The sequence below is a fragment of the Acomys minous genome (assembly GCF_964271855.1).
Source record: "Acomys minous genome assembly, chromosome: 13".
Lineage (NCBI taxonomy): Eukaryota > Metazoa > Chordata > Mammalia > Rodentia > Muridae > Acomys > Acomys minous.
Window position 1 is genome coordinate 34316719 of NC_140495.1, and position 12585 is coordinate 34329303.

Here is a 12585-nt window from a genome sequence, read left to right on the forward strand (position 1 = left end):
CCTTTTTTTTTTTTGGTGATAACACCCAACTGAAGTACTGATTATAATTGTTTACTTACCTGTGCTGCCTGTGAGACTAAGTTCCTGGAAATCACAGACCACATCTCCCATACATCATACTGTATTAGTTACATTTTTTTTTGCCACTGTGAAAAAAAACGCTATGACTAAAATCAACTTATGGAAGAGTTTATTTTGGCTTATGGTTCAAGACGTGGAATCCATATAGCAAGGGTGGCATGGCAACAGGCCGCCAGGGCAGGAAGCTGACTAATCAATCACATGTCAACTGCACACAGAAATGAATCAGAGAGAACAGACTGGAAGTGGGGTATGGCTAGAAACCCTCAAAGCCTGCCCAAAGTGATATACCGCTTCCAACGAAGCCAAACCTCTTAGAGGTCCTATAACATCTGCAAACAGCACCACGTGCTCAAATGCCCGCGGAAGCCATTGCTCAACTCAAACCTTACACAGCTTCTCAGTAAATACTGACTTAGGAAAGTTCTAGTAGAAATAAGGACAGCTATCACATAATGAATCTGACTTCTGGTAAGTAGCATCTGGCGAGTGGTTAACAATGCTGTGCTATGAAAAATATCATCTCACTTAATCCTATGAGTAAGACAACACCAACAAATAACAATAAAAACTGGTCATCCCTATAAACACCTGAGCAAATGTGGATGAGACTAAGTGGTGGACTTGGAAAGACATTCCTTTCCTACCTCAAAGTCCAGGCTTTTAACAACTTAATAGTCTACCTCTCTCTGGCTGTGGCCCATGTTTTTCAAACTTATCTGATTGTTTCATCCACTCCCAACTTGGCTTCTCACAGGTTCAAGACTGTCTCACTTCATAACAAAGAAGTTAATCCAATCTGAGGTTCCTATTTAAATTACACAAAAGTCAAATGTTGTCCTCTTTCGGAACAACAAAACTCACTTCTGCTACCACATCTGTGTGACTTCTTGCCTTTGCCTAGAAGTTTTCCCCTTTAAATAAGTGCTGAAAACATAGCCGTTTTAACGGAAAAAGACAGTAAGAGGCTTGCTCATTCTGTAAAGGGTGGCCTTGGACTGTGGAGCCAGGCACTTAGGTTACAGAGAGCAACAGGAAGAGATACAGCAGATGCACACCCAGCAATGAAGGAAGTGTCATAAGCATAGCACAGACCTCTGTGACTGATGCCAGACCTTTGTTAGCCGACTTCTCTTTACCAGGCACGGAGATAGTCAACGCCCTATCTCACAGTATAACTGTGGAGGTTCAATGGACACCGGAAAAGCGCTCAAGACACGCGTGGCCATCAGTGACCACACAAAATATCTCAGTACTATGTATGATTAAAGCCGGGGACAGAGACTGCTGAAAAACAAATTTTAAAAAAACCTCAACTCACTTTCTGATCTAAGGTTAGAACGCCAGGTCTAAGCGCAGGAAAATAGAAACATTCAGTGAAAGTCCCAAAGTCATATAAAGGTAAAACTCGGGGGGTGGGGGGTGGGGGAGAAAAAAATCAAGTGGCCCAGGAAGGTAGAAATCTCTAAAGAACATACCAAGGTGTGGTTACAGAATAAGAAACGACCAAAAATAACATAAGCAACAGCATACGCCTTGCAGTAAACACGGGGCACAAATTTTATTGAGTTGTGTAAATAGATTATCTGTATTCCACCGGCAGCTAACAGTAACCAGGTTCAACAAATAGGGTACTGGGTTCAAAATCAACCAGGGGTGTCCATAGACGAGGCGCGGGCTTGGGACAATTGCCTATCATGTACAGAGTGTGAGTTGTACAGGTGGCGGTAAATCTGACGGGTAGTTTGCAGACTCCGGTTTTCCCCAGCCACCAACCCTGCAGTGAAGTCTCTCTGTCTGCCGCGGCTCAGGCCAGTCCTTCTGACCGTAAAGAACAAAAGACTGGAGAGGGCGACTTGAGGGAGCAAAGCGACCGTGCCGGAAAAGGGTGTCAAATAGGCCTAAGGAGGCCAACTTCAGAACAGACTAGGGCCACTTAAGTCAGTAGACGGACGGCGTCCCCACTTACCTTACTGCGCCCCTGGGAGGCGACCCGCTGCTGGGAGCCGGGGGCCGGGAAAGCCTGGGAAGGGACGTTCAGCATCCTGGGCCCCCGGCTTGGGCCGTGTCCGGGCTCCGCCACCGGACAGGCTCGCCGGGCGGGATCCCCGCAGGCTCCACCGCCTGCTCCGGCCTCCGGCTCAGCGGCCGGGCAGAGGCCAAGCCCCCGACCCACTTCCGGGGTCGCAGGCGCGCCATGACGTAAGCACGCCCACGGTAGGCGGGGTGGGGGCGGAGTCAGAGGGAAGGCGCTCGGGGAGAGGGGGGAGGTTATTGGTGACTTGCGGGAGTAGCGCATGCTCAGTTACTCTCTGGTCCCAAATTTCAGCACCACAGGGAAACGACAGCTTTCTGCTGAAAGATTAGAGGGTGAAGCTGTTCCTCAGCCCTGGTGCTGACCGAGTCAGAAGGTAATTTCTTGTAGGGCACCGTTCATCCAGAACACCAGTGCCTGTCCCTTCATATACAACGCCACCGGACTGCTTGAAATATGGAAGAAAATATCACTATCAAATATTTCTCTCCTGTAAAATATTAAGCTCTAGGAAAGAGGATTTTATAACTTCATGAGCTAAGAAGCCAAACGCAAGCAGCCTCTCTATGGGTAAGGAAGAAAACTTCACTTTTCAGCAACCTCTATCTAAAACAGAGTAAAAGAAGTTTCTGGCTTCCTGCTCTACACACACACACACACACACACACACACACACACACACACACACGTTCGTCCTCCTCCTCCTGTACTTTTCACCTTCCCTGAAATCTTCAAGGAGCTCACCCCTCAATGGAGTGATTTGCTTTTGGTGTCCTCCTAGTACTTAATTGTCTGTGCAAGTTACTTTTAGTTTCTCAAAGCAGCATTTTGTCAATTTGCATGGGCTTTGGTTTCTGTAAGAAATAAATGGCCATTTCTAAACTATACACTGCATATATAGTTACCAATAGGTATGTAACAAAAGACAGAGCCTCTTACCCTATCCTAATTTGTTAACAAGAGATGCATCTAATATCGTGGACCCATGTTTTTGCACGGGGCTTTCTGTTTCATGTCTCTGGGAGAATACACAGATACACAGAGTGCAATCTACTAGAAAGAGAATATTTTCCCAAAGAGCAGTTCTGAATAACCCCATCCATTCTCTGCTAGGTACTAATTTTTCCTGTCTCTGAACACAAAATTATTTTAACTGTGTACTCTCCAGAGTTCCTGGGAGTTAAAGTTGTGATACTATGGTTCAATGTTGTAAGAGAAAATCTGTGGCTATGCTTAGTCATCCAATCACGAGGCATTTCTTGGCTGGCTAATCACCTCTCATTACTACCTCTACCCATTTTTATTCTGGAATATTGCAGGAAAATATTTTTTGAGATATTGCCAGGCAAGCATCGAACTTGCAGGTTTCCTGCCTCATCCTCACAAGTAGTTTAGATTATCAGTTAATAAAAATATGTTTATTTGCAGTTGAACTGTTGATCAGATGAGTGTATATGAACTGAAAGAACCTCATGGTTATAGTTTACTATGTCACCCTAACCATGCGGATTACCCAGTTTCTGTCTCATTAAATGATGAAGTAAGTTTTTTCTTCTGTGATGGCTATATATAAAAAAAAATCAATGAAAATTTATTTTACTTCCCATAAGAAACTGTTTATGTGAGAATATCATGAGCAGGAAACTATAGCAAAAGAAAATTGATAATGATGAATTTCATGTCTTCCAAATCTTAGCTTTATCCAGGACAAGAAAAAAAAAACGCTTTCATGGTCTGAACTTTTTTAGAGTCCATACAGGTAATTCAAATTTAAACATTCCTTAAATTATAAGACTCCCTCAACAAGGACAGTAAGTATTCAACACCAGATCAAGGACAACAGGACAATATTAGAGTGAAAGTCTTGCTACTAGACACTTAATTACACTCCTTAAGATTTAAGATACCTTAAAAAAAGATTTAAGAGACCTGAAATTGTTTTTCTCTCTCAACGATACATTATTCTTGTAGCATTTTCACCATGAGCTAGCAAACATATGTTAATATATGTGAGATTAGTAGCATTACACAGTTTCCTTTACTAACATTAACAAGATTATATAATCTGTAACTAGATATCCAAATTGAGATCAATGTCAAATAGCAGACATTACAAGAGCCAATCTTTAAAAAGAAATACTATTGTTTCTTGAAAAAATTATAACTAAAGATAAACTTGCAATTTAATAAAGGGGCCAAATGTATCCTTTGTGAACCAGGACATTTGTACCTGATGCTTATCTTAAATCCCAGCATTTAATTCAGGTGTAGGGACAAAGAGATGCCAAAATACTACAGCAAATACAAAATATTTTATTAATAATTTATACACAAATAAATTAGTTTTAAACGTTTATGATACATTTATATACAAAATTACACTCCTACACAGCTCAACTATCAACAGAAGCAACTAGTTAGATTGATTTTCACAGGCCAGACCCTCTATTTCATCTTCACTATCAGAATCTTCATAAAATGAAATTGTAGCTTGAATTGGGAAATTTTTCAGAAGAGTTTCTGCTTCTTGGTATAAGTAGTCGTAACACTTGGACTTGGGCCAGAACAGTCTGAAAGAAGCAGACAACATACTTTCCATGGGTTTTCACATTCAGAATCCTAATAGTTACCAAATGATTGATTCCCATAAGCTCTCTATGCTTAATAGTTTAGCTTACTTGCTTTAGAAACAGCCTTAAGATGGAGGATTTGAAGAGGCTATGGTCTCAGCCATCACAGAGTCTGCTGGCCAATGTACAAATAAATGATTGACCCTTTGACATCTTTATCCAAGCTGTACATTAGATTTTAAAGCAGACTACACACTCTATAAGCAGAAGATGAATGCTTATCTTCATGACCTATGGATGTATTTATTCTTACATGATGCAGGTTAGACTTCCACTCTCTAAATTTCTTTAGAAGGCAAGTAAATCCCACTACTCCATCAATCACATGGATGATAGCCAACTTTACAAAGATGGCAGAATGTTTGGTCCCTGACCAGGCATCAAATCACCCATTGTCCAGCATAAAAACTCTAGATGTAGCTCTCAGTTATAGATATAGCCAATATGCTTGATCCGGAATGTACAAGAATGGTAGCATTAAAGTCTACGTCTTCACAACTTGTGGAAAAGCTGCTCCAACACCAATCTGTATTCCAATCCCTCTTCTCTCCCACCCAACCAAGTCTGGGACACTATACCAATGTGTTGGGAATGATATAGGTTTTATACAAACAATTTACATGAAGCACCATCGTCTCAGAATTTTTAAAAATTGACCATTATTAATCTGGCCTGGTTACCCTCTTTCATTTTTCATCCAAAGAAAATAAATAGGTAACATTGAACTGTCAACTCTTGTGAAGCCACTTTCGCGTGTAGGGCAAAGAACTAATAGATAAGGTTGGTCTGTCAACTCTTGTGAAGTCACTTTCGTGGAGGACAAAGAACTTTGTCTACATATAATTGAGTGAGTCTAACCAAGGAAAAGATTATATTACATTCAGTGTGCTCAATTTTAAAAGGCAGAAAGTTAGGCAACAGAGTCTACATGCCTTTCTAGCAGAGCACATTAAAAGCTTATAATTCCGATGCTTAAACAAGTACCTATCAACTATGCATCCACTAAATGTAGCAGCGAGCCCTTGAACCAACATAATCCACCAATCAAAAGGGAATACGTCATGAATCCTACCCTCAAAGAACCGACCAGTGAACTAGCAGCATGACACACAATATTAGTCATGATAGAAATGAACAGAAAATAACTAAGAAAACTATAACTAAATTGTTCAGCAACGTGAGGGATTGTTTTCTAATATGTAACTGGAATTGCCAATGCCCCGCTCCCCGCCCAAAACATAGTTTGCTTGGTGCCATCATGCTCTGGTCAGAATTTCTCGCTGTTTTCCCTGCTCTGCTTCTTCTGTCTCCTCCTCCCTTACTCCACGGCTGCCTTCCAGGATGTGCACACCTTCTTCCAGAACAATCACCTCTTCCCTCTGCACTCCTTTAGGATGACCTCACCCACCGTCACGTGTTCCCCAGCCTTTCATACTCACACTTGTGCTGGCAGTGAAGGTTCTCAGCCTGGCCCTGACGTTCACGCAACTCTCTCCCTAATTGCTCTGCTTGGGTACACACAAGGAACAAACAGTTCAGACCCATTTCCTCATTCCCCACATCGGCATTGTCACGGGACAGACACTCACCTGGACAGCAGGCACAAATTTGGGAAGTGGTCTGGCTTTTTAACTGTTCGTCACCTGCCTTCCCAGCACATTATAAAGCCCAGCTTCGCCCCCTAAGTATTTCCTACGTCCACTGAGTCCACCTCATTTCTGATGTCTTAGAAAGGCTCTCCCTCATTTCTTGCTTGTAACTACTTAACAGTTGTGCTCTGGGTATTTTGAGTCTTTATTCCAGTATCTTAGTGACTTTCCTGAAACATCAGTCTTCCAGCTAAAATCCATAACCATCGCCGCCTCCTACAGAGTGAAGCCCACGGGTTCTGGACGAAGCTCTGCGTGGAAGCCCTGCTGCCCCCACTGTGGCTATACAAACCCAAGTTTCTGGTCCTTGGAGCTCCAGCAGGAGCCATGCTGACCTAGGACCTCTTTTCCGATGTCATTTCTTTTGCCAAAAATGTCCATTCGCTTGACTCTTGAGAATCATCATAGTAACTATAACTAATTTACTAATTTATAACACAGCCTTTGTGAGCTTTCTCCAACCCCTCAGAAGCTACATATGTCATGCCCTGAGCTCACTTCACAACTGACCAAAGTAAGGCTGGAGACAAGGCTTAGCAGTTGAGAGCACTGGCTGGTCTTCCAGGGGACCCAGGTTCAGGTCCCAGCACCTACACAACAGCTTATAACCATTAGCAACTCCAGTGCCAGGGGACTCCTACTCTCCCTTCTGACCTCTGTGGACACATGGTTCACATACATACATGCAGGCAACATACTCAGACACAGAAAAATAAAAACTTAAGAAAAATAATAATTCTGACCACAGTAAACTCCATTTATCGTTTGTTCTCCCTGTATCCTTCAACTATTTTCAGCATACGTGGATAATCAACACACATCAACTATTGGACACCACTTAAAAAGGCACAGACATAGACAGGGCTTTCTTTAACACAGGCACGGGGGCCTTCTCTTAACAGTCTTGAGAACACTGTACAATAATACATATTTCATCTGAAATAAAAACTATGGCTCAGAGGTTAAGAGCACTGGCCGCTCTTCCAAAGGTCCTGAGTTCAATTCCCATCAACCACATGGTGGCTCACAACCATCTCTAATGAGATCTGGTGCCCACTTTTGGTGTGCAGGCGCACATGCAAGCAAAACACTGTATACGTAATAAATAAATAAATATTTTTTTAAAAAGTAAAAAGAATCTTATAGAACAGCTGACTTCCTGTGGCAAAAATAAATAAATAAAACAATCAAAAACAGCTGGTTGGGAGGAAGGGAGGAATGGGAGGATACATGGGATGGGCTAACAACTGAGATGTAATATGTATAAATTAATAAAAATGTATTAAAAAAAAAAAACAGCTGGAGTCGCCTTGAGCCACCCTTGACCCCCTTAGCCTAGTCCTTGGTAATCTGCCCAGTGTTCCTTCCACTGCTAGTTTCTCTTAAGTGTCAAGCCTGACCTGCTACAAGCCTGTAACTGTCCACCCCGTTCTTCTTTTCGGCTTGCAAGAAAATAATACATACTCTCTGCGCGCTGGGAAGCCAGTTTCTCAGTGCCTTTTTAGGATTAAAAACAATAAAATAAAATAAAAACTCAAAACAACTTTTCACGCATAGGATGTCTCCCATCTCATAAAGCAGAGCCTCTTTGAAGGCAGGTAAGCGCCTTGCCACTGAGCTCCAGCCCAGCCTCACCCCTTTCTCTAATTTGCTTGCTCTCTTCTTAGCCCGTTTTGTTAGCATTTACTCACTCTGCACCAATTGACAGGATTTTTTTTTCTTTTCTTCTTCGTCTTCTTCTTTTTTAAATGTGATAAATCCTGTATTTTCCCGTTCTGTGAGTAACAGAATCCTCGGGATGAGAACACGGAGTAACTAAAGGCAGATTTTCCGAGACAGACTGCAGCGCCAGCTACTTTACTAAGCTTCCTGATGGTCTCTCTTCTCCTCCCTAGGGCTGGAGTTGACGGAGACCTTCAGGAAGGCCTGGCACTCACCTGACAGGGTGTCGGTACTGAGAGAGCTTCCCCGAAGCTTCAGTCATTCCTGGGCCACTTGGCAACTAGGAAGGAAAGGAGTAATCGCAGTCACCACGCATCTCATTGTAGAAATTGGGAAGGTGCGTGACCCAGTGCCTCTCTGAAACCCAGCTCTTCAGCTGTAAGTCGTTGCACCTCTGCAGCGATTGTCCCAGCCTGCATTCATGCCCACTGGGCCTGGGACAGGTACGCTGTTAAGCACTGAACAGACTCGGAGCACAAGCCACCCGGGCCCTTACTCCCCAGGCCGGGATTGGAGGTAGGGATGCTCTGTAGCGGAACCGCAGTGGGCTACACTGTCACTCACCGCCTCTGCTGCATGGGGCTCCTCCCGCTCCTCTCTCGCGCCAGGAGTTCGAAGCCAAGGTCTCCAGAAGCCCTCGGATCTGCAGGATGGCAAGTGCAAGCCGCGCACAAAGAACGTGAGCTTGGCCACGGAAAACAACTCCGACCAAGAAAGGGCAGCGGGCACGGGCAAGGGCGAGGGCAAGGGCGGCGGGCATAGGGCGAGGGCTGAGGTGGAGGGAGCCTGAGGATGAGCCGGGGCCGGGCAGTCCCCGGGCTCCGTGGGCAGCGGGCACGGGGCGAGGGTGGAGAGTACGCGGGGATGGATAGAGCTGCTAGGTACCGGGGCTGCGCGGGCGGCGAGCGGCGGCTGCGCGAGGGTGAGCGCGCTGGGCTGTGCGCGCGCTCTGCGCTCTCGGTGGTGTCCATGGCTGGGCGACCGCTTCGGTGTCGCAGCCTGGCTTTATCTAGCCCTCCAGGCGGGCTGAGCTTGCAGACCTTCGCACCCGGCCGCCCTCGCTCCGCATAAACAAAACGGCAGCGCGTGAAGGCGCCGCGGGCCGTGCGCGGGTGTGAACGCGTGCACATCCCAAATGGCCCGGGTACCGGCTGCAGGAGCGAGTGTTAACAGCCCCCTGACACACGGCCTGGGAGAAAAACAGCAGGCGCCCAAGCAGCCAATTTCCAAGTGAAAAGGTTAGGAGGGGATGAAATTAAGCGATTCTACACATTTTGTGTATTTCTGCAAAAAAAAATGCCAAGGGCTGGTAATTTCCTGACTCTTGACTTGGCTTTTTGGCCTTCAGCAGACGCAGCTGGCTCTGCAGCAGCCTGTGTTCCAAAACCTGGATATGGAATAGGAAGAAAAAAAAAAAAACAATAGCCTTAATTTCCCCCCTCTGGAACAACAAACAAACAAAGACACGAATAAACGAAGTGTCTCTGTATGTGGAAATATGAATGAATAATAAATGTATTGATAAGTTCTGTCCATAATCTGCCTGTTATTTGAAGGGGATAGAAAATCTTCGGCAACAGGAGAGGAACAGTGAAAATCTGACTGTTAGAGCCAAGAGAGGCAGAGACAGTTGTCATGAGGTTTCAGAGCCTCATGACTTTCAACCGCTCATCAGTATCGCGCTCTGCTCTCCGCTAAGGTCTGAGCACACTACCTTTACACCTCTGCCATCGCTTGGTAGTCTATCAGTTGATGGTGGTTAGACTATCCTTTCGTGGCTTGGGGAAGATGTGGATGACAGTGGATCTTGGAAGGTTATGATATGAGAGAAATTATTTGTTCTTCCTGTACTCTCTCTCACGGGCGTTACTCCCCGTTTATCTGAAGAAGTTCATTAAACCTGGCCAAGAAAAAATGTTCTGTTTCAAGCTAAATATGATCCGTAAATGTTATCATTTCTTTCCAATACATTTTAAATAATGGAAATGAATTTCCTCAAACACTGCAGATTGAAAGCCTTGAGTGTCCTCTAGAGTAGCACTCCCATTTACTGTTACTTCATAAGAAAAGAATCCACTTAATTATTACCTAGGGGGCTACAATGATGTAACTGCCAGAAGGATGAGATATCATTTTCTTCAGATAATGGAATCAGCGGCCTATTGCTTCTGTCAATGGCTTAGAGTAGGATGCTTATTAAATGTGTGTTGCATGTCTGGCACACAGTAAGCCTTTTCTTGACAGAAGATAAAAGTGATTTTAAAACATTATGCCAGCTGTCAAGAAGGCTCAGCAGGTTAAGATGCTTGCTGCCAGGCCTGACAGCCTGAGCTTGATCCTCAGAGCCTGCACAATGGAAGGATGAAACAGGCCCACAAGTTGGCCTTTGACCACACACAGCAGTTGCATGAGAATTCACCACATCCACTCCAAAGTGCACACATACACACACACATACACACAGATGCACACAGGCACACACACACACTACTGCTGCTGCTGCTGCTGCTACATAAATAAACATAACAAAAATATTACAGTCTTACAGATGTGACCTATTTGATGAAGGGAACTTTTCCAGCTGCATAAATTTCTTTGATGTGGCCAAAATATACTAAATAGTACATTTTTACAAATGATGAATTAAATGCTCCCTTCTTACTCAGGAAGATTGCAATCTATGGTCATTGCAATGGCCACGATTACTTTTTTTTAAAGAACATTTAATTACTAAAGAACATTTTACATTTAGAAATGACAGTGGGGAGGACTTAGTGTGTCTTTTAGGTACAGCAAGGAAAACCTGCGTAGAGTAAGTGAAACCTATGTTGCAGATTTCTAGAAGGATCAGTTAAAGAGTGTCACTGTCTCTGTGTGGTGACTGGGCAGAGGAGAAGGGATGATGTATTGCTGACACAGAGATGTGGCTAAGGAGACAGTGCAGGCTTGGGATGCTCAGAATCTAATATGCTGTGCCCGGACATTTTGACTTTGTCTAGTAAGTACTGGTGGAAGACCGACTATAAGCAGGAGAGTGGGATGGCTTAAGTTTGCATTTTTTTAAAAGTCTTTTAACACAACTGTGGAAGGTTAAAGTTACTGAAAGCTGGTGGTGAAAACAAGGAATTCACTGAAAGGCTCACTAATTGCCTATGCAAGCCAAAGCAAGATGTATATTCACAAAGAATAGATTTGAAGGGTAGTTAGGAAATAGCTAATAGAACTTCCCCAGTCTTGAAGATGAAGTGTTCATGAAAGTGGAGCTGAGATATGTACCAAGATGCCTAGCCCAGTTAGCAGGGGTGGGTGATGCTGGCTCAAGCAAAGCCAAGATCATAGCAGAACTAGACCACAGGAGATACTTCCATGTTTCAGTTTTTAAAACCACCCAGAGAGGGGCAAAATAATGAATTGTATATTGGTTCTTTAATCAATCAGGATAGACTGGGCAACATTGGCAGTAAGAAACAATCCTTAAAACTTACAGGCTTAATGTGGCTTAACGTAGCTTCACGTGGCAGAAGCAAGTTTCTCAGTCGCCCTGTGTGCATCCTGTTTCATCTAGTGGAAGGCTGGCTTTGAAGCTTGCCTCTTGGAGGCAAACTGGTGACACTTCATATCTCTAGACTGTTGCCAGCTATTTCAACAAGGAGACGCAAGTAAACTCGTGTGCCTAAAGTGACACACGTCACCTCCAAAACATTCCTTGGGCCAAAACTAGTGAAATGGCACATTCATCTCAAAGGAGAAGGGAAACACGTTTTCATCCTATTCCCCCAAAGAAGAGAAAATAGCCCAAACAAGGGAGCACCAGCTCTCACTGTTGCTGCTGCTAAATGGTTACTCCGTTCACTTTCTGTGTGCAAACAAACCAAAACCAGTCACACGCAGTACAGTACAGAACTCAGACGGGGCTTCTGAGAAGTCTTGATGGACAAAGATGAAGACACCCAGGGGGCAACCAGAGATACAATACGAGTACTGGGGTGCAGCAGAGAACTTCAGGCGAAAGACTTAAATGTGGGGGCACCAGCCAAAGGAGGGCTCAATGGTAGGAACTGATTTGTTTCCTAAGGAAATGCTGTCGCTCATGAGAATAAAGCAAGGCCAGAGCGTTTTTAAATAAGTCAGCATGCAAAAACAAAACAAAACAAAACAAAAACAAAAACAAAAAACAAAACAAAACAAAACAAAAAAAACCACACACACAAAAACCAAAAAAACAAAAAGAAAACAAAACAACAAAACCAAAACCACAGAAGAGGAACAGAGGAACGGCGGTGGGCAAAAGTGAATCTGGGTTCACACGTTATGGGCCAATGAGGTGAGAGACTTCCAACAAGGAAGAAGAGAGCAGAACAAAAAATGACAGATATCCATTGAATCTGGCAACTAACAGGTTCTGTATGCCTTTAGAGAATTTCATCTGAAGCCATAGGGATGGATGCTTTCCCCCCTGAAATTTGGT

At 43.9% G+C, this 12585-nt stretch overlaps 2 protein-coding genes across 5 annotated transcripts in view; both read right to left on the reverse strand.

Moving 5' to 3' along the window:
- LOC311582165 (cytochrome b5 reductase 4) overlaps positions 1-8354 on the reverse strand; it is a 62765-nt gene extending 54411 nt beyond the window's left edge. For 3 of the 4 annotated variants that reach the window (XM_084754967.1, XM_084754966.1, XM_084754965.1), the window contains exon 1: positions 2051-2277. In XM_084754967.1, the coding sequence (XP_084611093.1) occupies positions 2051-2125 (75 nt within the window). In that variant the 5' untranslated portion in view covers positions 2126-2277. Of the gene's footprint in view, positions 1-2050; positions 2278-8332 lie in introns of those variants that run through there. The other variant, XM_084754968.1, reaches the window with a different exon arrangement.
- Positions 4410-9930, reverse strand: RIPPLY2 (ripply transcriptional repressor 2). Its single transcript, XM_084754969.1, is given in 4 exon segments — positions 4410-4686; positions 8333-8397; positions 8682-8989; positions 8992-9930. Coding segments are annotated over 4 exon segments (786 nt in total). The 5' UTR covers positions 9248-9930; the 3' UTR covers positions 4410-4529.
- Positions 9931-12585: the final 2655 nt, after the last annotated feature.